The following is a 12,481-nucleotide window of genomic DNA, read 5'->3' on the forward strand; positions in this document are numbered from 1 at the left end:
GACAATTTAGATCAAATTGGACGAAAATGGGAGCTATATCTAAATCTGAACTGATTTCTATAAAGATTTATACACGTATATGGTGACTTGGGACTTCGACAAACTTGGGTGCGCTATTATAAAATAGGACATAGAGCTATTTCTAAGTCTTATCTGATTTTCACCAAATTCAATAGGGACAAAATAAAGATATAATGAAAATGCTTATGTTGGATATTTTGAGAAATTCTGATGTCATTTTTTTCGTGTTGGTTTTAATTTCATATTTCGAGTACTCATTGGTTGGCAAATTTTTCTACAAAATATTATAACTTTAGGTGGATCTATAGATTAAATTACCCCATAAAGCTGCAGTATATTTATATATATTTTGATGTTTGTTGGGACATTTTTCAATACAAAGTACTTGTATTTTGGCAGACCTGGGGCTTGGTTAGTAAACCACTTCTTCACAGACCATGTCCATGTTTCTACAGAACCTTCACACAGAACCTTTCTAGCAACAACTTTCAATGCCATTGACGCCATATTAATATGCCTATCGATTTTAACTCATGTGAGTTGTACCTTCAGAAACGGGCATCCTTAGGAATTCTCAATGGGAGCCAAGGCGTTTATAAAACACAATGCTGCACTAATATGCAAACCTCTGATGACAGCTAGGTTTTTTCTTCTACCACAAGCTTTACGATTTTGGGGGGTCCCAATTAGTTCATGATTTTTACTTTGAAAAATGTGTTATTTTGACGAATCAGAGACCAATGCGTAAGAGCTGATATAACACAGCAAATGTTGTCCAGCTGATATAACACAGCAAATGTTGTCCAGTTAAATATAACGAAAGTTATTCGTGGAAAAACTTAGTAAATGGTAGCCTGTTCCTTTCGCTAAACTGTTCAATTTGCGCTTGAGCAAAGTAGGCCGGCCAATTATATAGTAATAGAAGTTTCTGACCTATGAACTAACTATACATCGGAAAATATTCTAATTTATATTACTATTTCTGACGGTCGTCTCCGATATAAACGCCATGAATTCAAACGAAGCGTATGTGAGTATATTATACCTAATTCATTTCCAAGCATGTTTGTGTAAAAGATTGATCTTCTTCCGTTGTGTCTTGTTTAATCATGTTAAACTCTTCAATTCATCTTTCAATCATTAATTGTCCTTCCACAATTGAATAATACCTACCGCCCTCTAGCTTTACGTTATTAGCAATTGTTACTTACGAAATGAATTAGTACCCGAACTGGAAGAACCACGACTAGGACTCTGTCGATGCTTCCAAGGCATAATACTAGTCAAACTTGAATGATGTGCCGGATGATGATGATTACTGCTGCCATTGCTTTGATGAAACTTCTCCGATGATACTGATGAGGCCGATTTAAGCAGATGCCCACTGCCGCTGCCCACCAACGAGGCATGATGATGATGCCCATCGACCACCAAATGATCATTGCAATGGAAATCTTTGTGCTGGGTGGGGGGATAGTGCTGATGAAGATGCTGATGATGACCGTGTAATAGTTTGTTATCTTTAAGGCCACTACTACTGCTGCTCTTGTTGTTGTTCGATATGAGGGTGGCGGTGTTGGTGGAGCCGTTGCACAACTGCGAGTTGCCGGCATGCATTTTATGGTGATGATGCAGTGATGAAGATGTCATCGTGGTGTCATAATTGTAATTGTCCATAATGTCGACAAGATTATTGAAACTACGACTATTATAGGCGGACGATGACCTCAATAGAGTGGATGGTTCAGGCCTACCTTTGCCCGTGGCAGCGGTTGAGCTGGTGTGGAAGATCTGCTGTTGCCGCTGTTGCTGCGGCATGATGTGATTGTCGTGGTTGGCACACAGTGATGCCTGCATGAAATCACGCGAGAAATTCGACCATGATTTGGAGAAGCAACGACAACGTTCGCCGGCACCCAAAGGGCGCATTGTGGCATACGGAGTTTGTGGTTGTTGCTGTAAAGGATACTGGGAGAGGGATTGTTGTTGCTGTGAGGAATACAATGCCAGCTGGCGGGCATAGTCACTGCTCGGTCCAATGGTGTTATATTTACTAAGGCTTAGCCGGCTGCTGTTCTTGTACTGTTGCAGCTTTTGCTGCAAATCTCGCTGCGAAAGATGGAAATCTGTGGTATGGTAAGCACCCATCAATGGCGGTGGTCCCACATTTATGGCTCCCGACGAACTCTTGTGAAGGAAACACAGCGAGGGATCTGACTTTTGGCTACGGGGTACAGTAATGTCATCGTGTATTGGATAGGGCGGGGGATAGTGACCAAATGGAGCGGCCGTTGCCGAACTTTTTGTTACATGGCAAACATCGGGTTTACTGTGCTGCGCGACAGTGGCCAGTGCGGCTGCATGTTGAGGCTTATAGCTGCCATTTGTCGTTGTACTGGTCGTCGACATAATGTCCGAACTCACAGCATTGGCACATTTCAATATGGAAGTGGTACAGTCGTCAATCACAGCCCTTACATCGTGAACACTTTTGGTACAGTCGTTCAGTAAATCACCGCTACATAGGGTGGCAATAGACCCACTGCTATGGTTGTTGTTGTTCGTGGTGCCGCTGCTACTACTATTATTGTGGGTGTTGTTATTGTTGCTGTGTTGTTGATGGGTGTTTTTGTCCTGGGCCGTTGTTTGCTTGCCATTACAATGAATGGAGGATGATCTTGGATTTATTTGTTGTTGATGTTGTTGTTGCTGCTGTTGTTGCAGATGTTGCAACAAGCGTAGACTACGTATGCTACCATTACGTTTCATTGATGGTGGTGGAGGTACTGGCGGTATTGTTTCAGCATCTGATGAACTTAATGCATCACTCTGTAATGAAAGACGCGCGAGAGAGAAAAAAGTAGGCGTTAATAAATGATGTTTCACTTTTGTTACAATAATTTAAATAAATGTTTTCTTTTGCAATGATTTTTTTTATTACACATATTAAATCAACAAAAATTGTGTTATCGTAAAACATAATATAATTGACAAATTCGGTCCAATAATTTGTTCAACATACATTTATATGTATCCAAAGAACTGGATAAACAAACGATAAGTCTAGAACGATGTGTGTTAAATTTCGTGAAAATCGATTCAGATTTAGATATAGCTCCCATATATATTTTCGTCCGATTTTATGGAAATGGTGCACCAAAGTCCCTATAAATCCTTTTATTTGCACGAAATTTGGCACAGCGTACAAAATTAAGTCTAAAATGACATGCGCTAAATTTCGTGAAAATCGGTTTAGATTTAGATATAGCTCCCATATATATTTTCGTCCGATTTAAGGCAATTGGTGCACCAAAGTCCCTGAAAATTATTCGATTTGAACGAATTTCGTTATAGCGTACTGAATTGGGTTTTAAATAACTTGTGCTAAATTTCGTGAAAAGCGATTCAGATTAAGATATAGCTCCCATATATCGTTTTGTCCGATTTTAATTAATGGTGTTCCTGAAAATCATTCGATTTGCACCAATTTTGGAATAGCGTACTGAATTAAGTCTAGAATGATTAGTGCTAAGTTCAGATTTAGATATAGTTTCGCTCGATTTTAGTTAAATGTTGCACTAAAGACCCTGCAAATCTTTAGATTTGCACGAATTTTGGCGTAGCGTACTAAATTAAGTCTAGAATGATGTGTGCAAAGTTTCGTGAAAATCTATTCAGATTTGGTTATAGCTAAAGTCCCTACATATCTTTCGATTTGCACGAAATTTGGCATAGCGTACTGAATTGCGTCTTAAATAATGTGTGCTAGGTTTCGTAAAAATCGGTTCAGATTTAGATACAGCCCCCATAGATTTTCGTCCGATTTAAGGTAACTGGTGCACCAAAGCCCCTTCATATCTTTCGATTTGCACGAATTTTGCAAAATTTGCACGAAATATGGCATAGCGTACTGAATTAAGTCTAAAATAACGTGCGCTAAGTTTCATGAAAATCGGTTTAGATTTAGATATAGCTCCAATATATATTTTCGATTTAATATATATTGGTGCACGAAATTTGGCATAGCGTTCTGAATGAAGACTAGAATGGTGTGTGCTAAGTTTCGTGAAAATCGGTTCAGATATAGCTCCCCTATATATTTTCGTCCGATTTAAGGTAATTGGTTCACCAAAGTCCCTATTTTTGATTTGCACGAATTTTGGTATAGAGTACTGAATTAAGTCTAGAAGTGTGCTGAGTTTCGTTAAAATCAGTTCAGATTTACATACACCTCCTATATATATTTTAGTCCGATATTATGTGATTTGTGCACTAAAGATCCATAGCTAGACAGATTGACACAACGTTCAGATATTAAAATAAATTGATCTCTGGCAAGTTTTCTTGAAATCGGTTCAGATATAGACATAGCATAGCTTCCGTATATAATTTCGATCAATTCATGTTAATTGTACACTAAGTATTCAATGGATGTCTGATTGAGATTTAATTTTAAACCGTGCAACATACCAAATAGCGTGTTTCAAGTTTGCTTTAAATCGACTTACAAAATTTAGCATATGTTGCAGATTGACATGTGTAGGGATTTATGTCAGTCGATTTAGATAAATATAAAGATTACATATTTGAGTTCATTCAATTTCATGTCAATGTTCCTTCATTAAGGCGACGTCTGTTATGTGAATATACCCAAAGTGGTGAAGGGTATTATATAATCGGCCCAGACCGATTGTTTCTTTTCCAGCCGAATTAATTATAAGAATTTTGGCTTGGATTGTTTAGAAAGTGCAAATTCTGGGTCATACACACTTTATATGTGCATGAAACATTAAATATTAAAAAAGTTCGTCAGCTTTGCCGAACATTTTAAGGCAACAAAAAGTCCCTAAAGTGGGCTAACAAGTATGACAATCATTCAAGATAAACCCAGTTAATAGTGGTCTTTAATATTGTATGAAATACTGTAAACGTACGAAATGGATGGGAAGGGTGAAATAAAATTATTCGGAAGTTCCAGAAAACGAAGCCATTTAGCCAAACCGGAAAATGAGAGAACATAATAGATGTTTAAAAAGTCGATAAAGACAACCTTATGGATGTCCATAAACAATAAATACAAGTACGCACTGTCAGTTTTGAGTGACAGTTCTTTTCAAATTTGACTTCTTTGATAGTTCTGCCATTCCTGTATGTCACACACCAGTCATACACGAGAACAGAACAGAAAAATTCGAAAGAAAGCTGTTATACAAAACTGATAGTGTCCTTCACGACTTCTTTTCATATATTTTGTAAGTTTGCCCATCGTGCGACTTATAAACGGGATTAGGACAAATTTCTTAGAAACCAGTAAGGAAAGTAGTAAAGTCGGACGGGGCCGACTATATGATACCCTTCACCACTTTGGGTATATTCAACAGATGAATCCTAGCGGACGTCGCATTATTGAAGGACCAGTAAAATAAAGTTGGATCCATAAACATGTCATTCCGCAACCTACACTAAATTTTGGTCAGATATAGAGTGGCTCTTTACAATGGGACAAAATTTTGTAAATTAATTTAAAGCAAAACCAGACACCCGTTGATTATTTGGATAAATATCCGATAAAAATGAGGAGTTTGGTGCAACTATATCTAAAACTGAACCGATTTCAACGAGACTTGCCCGAGATTAATTTATATTAACTGCAGCTCATTGTACAGAATTGTGTGGCAATCGTACAAACCTTGGGTATTTAGTGCACAATTTACATAAAATCGGAAGAAAGAATATATATATATATATATATATATGCAGACATCATTCTAGACTTTATTTAGTACGCTATGCCAAATTTCGAGCAAAGCGAAAGTTATATAGGGACTTTGGTCCCCATTTACCTTAAATCGGAAGAAAACATATATGGGAGCTATATCTAAATCTGAACCGATTTTCCGGAAACTTACCATACACCATTGTAGACCTAATTCATTAGGCTGTGCCAAATTTCGAGCAAATCGAAAGATATATAGAGACTTTGGTACACCATTTATATTAAATCGGACGAAAATATATACGGGAGCTATATCTAAATCTGGACCCATTTTCAGGAAACTTAATACACATCATTCTAGACCCAATTCAGTACACCATGCGAAATTACGTGGTAAGCGGAGGATATATAGGGACTTTGGTGCACCATTTACATAAAATTGGACGAAAATATATATGGGAGCTATATGTAAATCTGAACCGATTTTCAGGAAACTCAGTACACATCATTCTAGACCTAATTCATTACGCTGTGCCAAATTTCGTGTAAATCGAAAGGTATATAGGGACTTTGGTACACCATTTACATTAAATCGGACGAAGATATATATGGGAGCTATATCTAAATCTGGACCGATTTTTCCCAATTTCAATAGGGTTCGTCCTTGGGCCAAATAAGTGACCTGTGCCAAATTTCATCCAATTCGGATCATAAATGCGACCTGTACATTGTTTACACTTTAACATGGACAGACAGACAGACGGACGGACGGACATGCATAAATCGACTCAGAATGTGATTCTATGCATATTCTCAAAAAGAACCATATGTATCTCGTTTCCTTTTGCCTGTTACAAACATATGCACAAAGACATAATACCCTGTACCACAGTGTGGTGAAGGGTATAAAAATCGGAGTGTAAAACGGAATCGATCGATAGACCCATAGTTAATATAATAATAAGCATTGACTCACATTCTAAGTCGCTTTATGCATGTCTGTCAATTTGTCCGTCCGAAGCTGTTCGTTATATATTTTACCAACGGTGGTACCAAGGTGTGGTAATTAGGTGTCCCATTCAAAAGTTGACTTGTTTCCTAAATACCATATATATATATATATATATCGTCACAAATTTCCCATGACTATTTTCTATTTTCACACTAAGAAATAAGTACAATGCACATAGGCGTTTTGAATAGAAATATATTTACAAATATTCCAAACGAATCGAGGGTAAATCAAAACAATTTTCCCTTTAAGTGTATGATTATTAGGTGACCACCACTGTGTATGTCAAATTACACCGCTACGGTTGCAGAATACGGATGGGATCTTCTAAGATGGATCAACATATTTCTATGTCGGCTATGTATAAGTATGAAATATATTAATTTCCTTTAAGATGCTATATTGTGATATCCTGAAACTTGAAGGTGAATATAATCAAAGCGATATCGAATTTTATTCCGATTTAATACTATATATATATTATGGGGTCGCTAAGAAAAAATCGGAATGACAAAATTAATATACCCTCAGTCATATGGAATAAACCTTCACATATCTTCTGTAGGTGCTTCGGTTATAAAAGATGTTGTACAACCTTCCGATAAGTATAATTTAATTCATGCAACTTTTCTACAAAATTTAAGGAGTTTCTCTACACATAAGTGACCCACTAAATAAGCAGAGACAAAGAGCTATTTCACAGATATTGTGTGTTTCCCAAGGGCGCCTTGAAACAATATTCCTGTTGTAAAAGAATATCCTTACTGGAGGCAATATTGGATTCGTTTTTCTGAATATTTATATTCACAATTATTATAATCATTATTTATTAATAGTAAAAATCCCACATATGTACTGGCAAGTCCTTTGAAGGGATTTGCAAACAAAAATCTGGTAAAAAAACAAATACCCCAAAGACATGTAGTAATAACGTGTAACATACATATTTTACAACAATTCTCGAGTAATACCTGGATAGCTGAAAGCAATAACATATTTTGTTTTGCGTTTTGTTTTTTTTATTTTCATTTCATACTGTTTGCTTTAGGTTCTGTGACATCAATGCTATGACATCGGGAAATCAGGCAACAGCTATTACCAGCATCATCACCGTCATCATAATCAGCACCGACAACGACAGTGTCATTACTGTAATTGCTATCATGGCACATAAAAGCGTTATGTGTGTTCGTTGTTTTTTTTTCTGTACACATATGTGTGTGTGCATACATATGTATGTGAAAATATAAAAATTTGCACATATGTATATATTTTTTTGTACTTATTATTTTTGTAGTACATTTTTTCTTTCTCTCTATTCGTTTAAGGTAAACAAGTACATACTCAATGTGTGTCCTATACATGCCCATATGTATGTATGTACATAAGTATGTGGAACAAGATTTTTGCAAGCAAACATTTAAAGAAACGAAAATTTTATGTCCTTCATACCTCATGAGATTTAATGTTAATGTGACAAATTTCTTCTTCTTGAAATGTTCAACTCGAAATTGTACTTGAACGCATCGCTGGTTGCTTAATTCGATTTAATTTGTTCTTTCGTGCGAATGCTATAACAGAATGGTTTTATACACTTTGCAGTTGAAGATTTTTGATGAAAAAAAACATTATTTTAAATCTTGGATTTAAGATATGTTTGCCATGGAGAGAATTAAATCGAGAGAGAATATTTAAAAATACGAAATATGTATGAGTTCGGAAATGATTTAGAGGATTGGATTAGGGATATTTGTCGGGTTGAATATTCAGGAAAGCGTAGGTTACCTACCAATTAGAACAAAACCATATGTAGGATAAAAGGTTCGCGAACCATTTTCGAGAAATTGAGCGTGCCAAATAGACAATAATTGATTATAAAGTTGAAAAGTGTCGGTAGGTGTTGCCGTTGACATAAATCCTCAGCCTAAGACATATCTATGCTATTTTGTGTCGAGATGAAGAAGTTATTTTATTATATTTTATTAAAGTTTTAATTTGTCAAAAACTGCGAAGTTTGTGAGAAAGGCACTAGAGATATAACAAATAATTGTACAAAATAGATGGCTATTATAAACATTATTGTCTGCCAAACAGAAGATATGTATGAAGGTACTGGGAGAAACTGAATTATAAACCAAGTTATATGTTGTAAGAAGTGCACATGTATACTCAGAGAGAACGCAGAACTACTCAGCCTCGTTTGAGCTCTGAATGAAGGCCAGCGTTGTCAGTTTTTTCTGATAGAAATCCCAAAATAAAATCCCAAATCCCGAAAATAATTTATCATCCCCAAATAAATTTCCTATATATTTAAATGGTCTTGTAATATTTGTATGTAGATTCGGTTTGTCCAAAGACGACACATATTGTATTTGGTAAGTCGGTTAAAATTTTATCTATATTTAATCTAGAAGGTCAAATGCACCAAGACTTTTGTATGAAAAATTACAACATTTCCATTCAATGCCGCATATATTTAATTCAGAAGGACGTCGACTATATAAATTCACATTATATCCGAACACCGGAAATTTAAATTTAAAAATGTAAACGAGGAATGATGATGATCAACTCAATTACAATTTTTGTGTGTAAAGCCATACAATTTCCATCTTACGGTATACATTTTCACTCCGCAACACTATGGGTCAGACATCAGTCATTTTAGCAGTGGGTTTAGGAAATAAACAAATGTCACATATATAAGGTTTTGAGGACTTTGATTACGATTCTACAAGAAAAAGGGTAAAAATTCAATAGGGTGGACCGAAAATTGCGGCCAAATTTTCTAAAAGTTGATTTAATCAAATTATTTTTGAACACGTATTTTAGAGCTATGGTCACTAGTTGCAAATGTGATAGCACATTTTGATCATCAAATAAAATTAATCAAAAATCGCGATCAAACTTAAGACAAAAAATATTTCATGTATTGCAAAATTTGGAGGGTATATTAATTTTGTCATTCCGTTTGTAACTCATCGAAATATTAATTTCCGACCCTATAAAGTATATATATTCTTGATCAGGGTAAAATTCTGAGACGATCTAGCCTTTTCCATCCGTCTGTTGTAATCACGCTATCTTCTGAGGGAATTGAGATAGGGTGCTGAAATTTTGCATAGGGTTGTCTTTTGTCTGCAGGCAGGTCAAGTTCGAAGATGGGATATATCGGTCAACGTTTAGGCATAGGTCCCATATAACAGTACCCCAAAATTTTCGGTATTTTGGGGTTCTTGGGCGCGTTTTTCATCCGAATACGCTGAAATTTGGTACATCGGGTTCTTATTGGGTACTAAATGTATCCACAAAAAATTATAAATATAGGTCCACTTTTTCTGGTAGCCCCCATATAACGGTACCTCCTAATTTTCTTCGAATTTTACTTCGAATCATAAGTGAATAATGATAACCCCCAATAATAATTTCACACCCAATGAGAACTTAAAATGCTAAATTACAGCCGATGGACCCCATATTCGGAATTGATATAGGATTGGTAAAGATATTACGATTTGAAAATGGTCATTCCGTACGATTAATTATATTGGATATTCCATACGATCAATATATGATTGAAATTGTTTGCAAAATGTTGACCCTTTGTGTAGGAAGTACTTGAAGCAGTCATCTGATATTCGCCAATCTTTGAAATTAATTTAAGTCGGAGAGAAATATTAAGCACATAATACAGGTTTACTGAAGATATAAGGTTATTCATAGTTTGGTTCAAATTTGAGACACCAAAATGGGTAGTACCAGAAGGAGCGTTCCGACATTTGCGAACCAGTCAGACATCCATGCGCATATGGGCCACTACCACCTTTTGCGATTCCTTTACATTTTCATTAACATGTTTTTAATATTTCTCAAACTGTTCCGTCCTTTGGGTACCCTTCACTAATGTACAGGTCGCATTTATATATTTCGCATATATATTTCGTCCGATATTTCTCGTAACTTCGAGTATACAATGGCGTATCTCAAGTATTGGGTAAATGGGTTCAGGTTTAAGAACATTTCATGTATATACCCAAAGTAGTGGCGGGTATCTTATTCTATTACTAATGTATTAAACAATATTTTGCCGGCTTATATTCCTCAGGTATATTTCAATAGTTCTTTGATTGTAGACTAGTGTAGTCATTTGTTAATGGATTTCTTTCACATTTAATGGCAATGATATTTGTGCCGATAAAAATATATATATTTTTTTAATTTCTATGAAATAAAGACTGACAGAAACTAAAAATCAATGAATAATAGCTTGGAAAAATTCCTCGCTATCAATCATTTTTTTCTTTTATTTTTTTTTTTTTGTAAAAGTATTAATCAGAAATGTGTGTTTCCGTTACCGTTGTCGTCGTCGTCTTTGTTCTTCCCCTTCACCAGTGACAACGGTGTGCCATCAAACAATGGTGGGTGATGGCAGCCTCCGCCTCAGCCAAGCGAGAAAGAGGCAAACAATATCTATCGACGATTGCTTTGTGAAAATTTTTCCCAACAATTGTTATCAAGTGATGCTTAAAACATTTCTCTGCGATAAGTCAATCAAATCAATGGCAAACAAAAAATAATATTCTATTTTGTTCTGCGTGTCCTCTTCTTCTTTATTCTTTCATTTCATATTGTATTTGGAATTTTTAACAGTTTACTTAAATTGGAGCAAAGAAAGAAAAAAAAAAAACAGAAATAAAAATATCTGCAAATTGAAAGCTTTTATGATATTAGCAAGTATTGATGGGGAGGCGGGGAAGAGGAAAGAGAATGAATGATGTGCCTGTAGCAAGAAAAAATCTCTTTGGTAAAAGGGAAATTGGTATTGGGGGTTTGCCTCAAAACGGATATATATGCTTGTGATAACATTGAAGGCTGCGTAAAGTGGAAATGAAATTGAAATAAATTCATATTTCATAGATAGATTCTTGTACTTTTCAAAATACCATAAAAGAAACCATATTTGTAGCAGCTCTTATCGCTGATACAATGTCAAACAAAAAATTTTGTTCACTTTTTTCTAATAAATGCGAAAAACAAATTCGAAACGATTTAAATTAAAACTTAGAAAAAAACCAGCAAGGAAAGTAGTAAAGTCGGACTGGGCCGACTATATAATACCCTTCACCACTATATGTATATTGTACATAGGTATTCTAACAATTTCATGTCATATCAACCTATGCTAAATTTCAATCAAATTTATGGAATTCGATTTATAGCAAACTTGTTACACGCACACACATTCTAGATTTAATTTAGTACGCCATGCCAAATTTCGTGAAAATCGAAGAAAATATAGGGACTTTGGTGCACTATTTACATAAAATCGGACGAAAATATATGTGGGAGTCATATATAAATCTGAACTGAACAAACATCGATTTAGACCTAATTCAATTTCGTGAAAATCGAAGAATATATAGGGACTTTGGTGCACTATTTTAAATACTTTTAGTCGGACGAATATATATATGTGAGCTATAAGTAAATCTGACCCGGTTTTCTCGAAACTTAACACACATCTTTGTAGGGTTAATTCACCACCCTATGTCAAATTTCGGGCAAATCGAAAGATATATAGGGACTTTGGTGCACTATTTACATAAAATCGGACAAAACTTTATATGGGAGCTATACCTAAATCTGAACCGATTTTCACGAAACTTAGCACACATCATTCTGGACCTAATTCATTATGTTGTGCCAAATTTCGTGAAAATCGAGAGATATAT

At 35.4% G+C, this 12,481-nt stretch overlaps 1 protein-coding gene across 1 annotated transcript in view; it reads right to left on the reverse strand.

Moving 5' to 3' along the window:
• Positions 1 to 1,390: 1,390 nt before the first annotated feature.
• The window catches only part of LOC133334352 (putative uncharacterized protein DDB_G0277255), a 31,888-nt gene continuing 20,797 nt past the window's right edge, over positions 1,391 to 12,481 (reverse strand). Inside the window, exons 2-3 of the mRNA XM_061542642.1 lie at positions 1,453 to 2,850; positions 1,391 to 1,411 (exon numbers count right to left, since the gene is read on the reverse strand). Coding sequence (XP_061398626.1) covers positions 1,391 to 1,411; positions 1,453 to 2,850 — 1,419 coding nt within the window. The remainder of the gene's footprint in view (positions 1,412 to 1,452; positions 2,851 to 12,481) is intronic.

Source organism: Musca vetustissima, unplaced genomic scaffold, assembly GCF_032173495.1.
Source record: "Musca vetustissima isolate MV318-11 ecotype Yass unplaced genomic scaffold, APGP_CSIRO_Mvet_v1 utg16377, whole genome shotgun sequence".
In the NCBI taxonomy this organism is placed as follows: Eukaryota; Metazoa; Arthropoda; class Insecta; order Diptera; family Muscidae; genus Musca; species Musca vetustissima.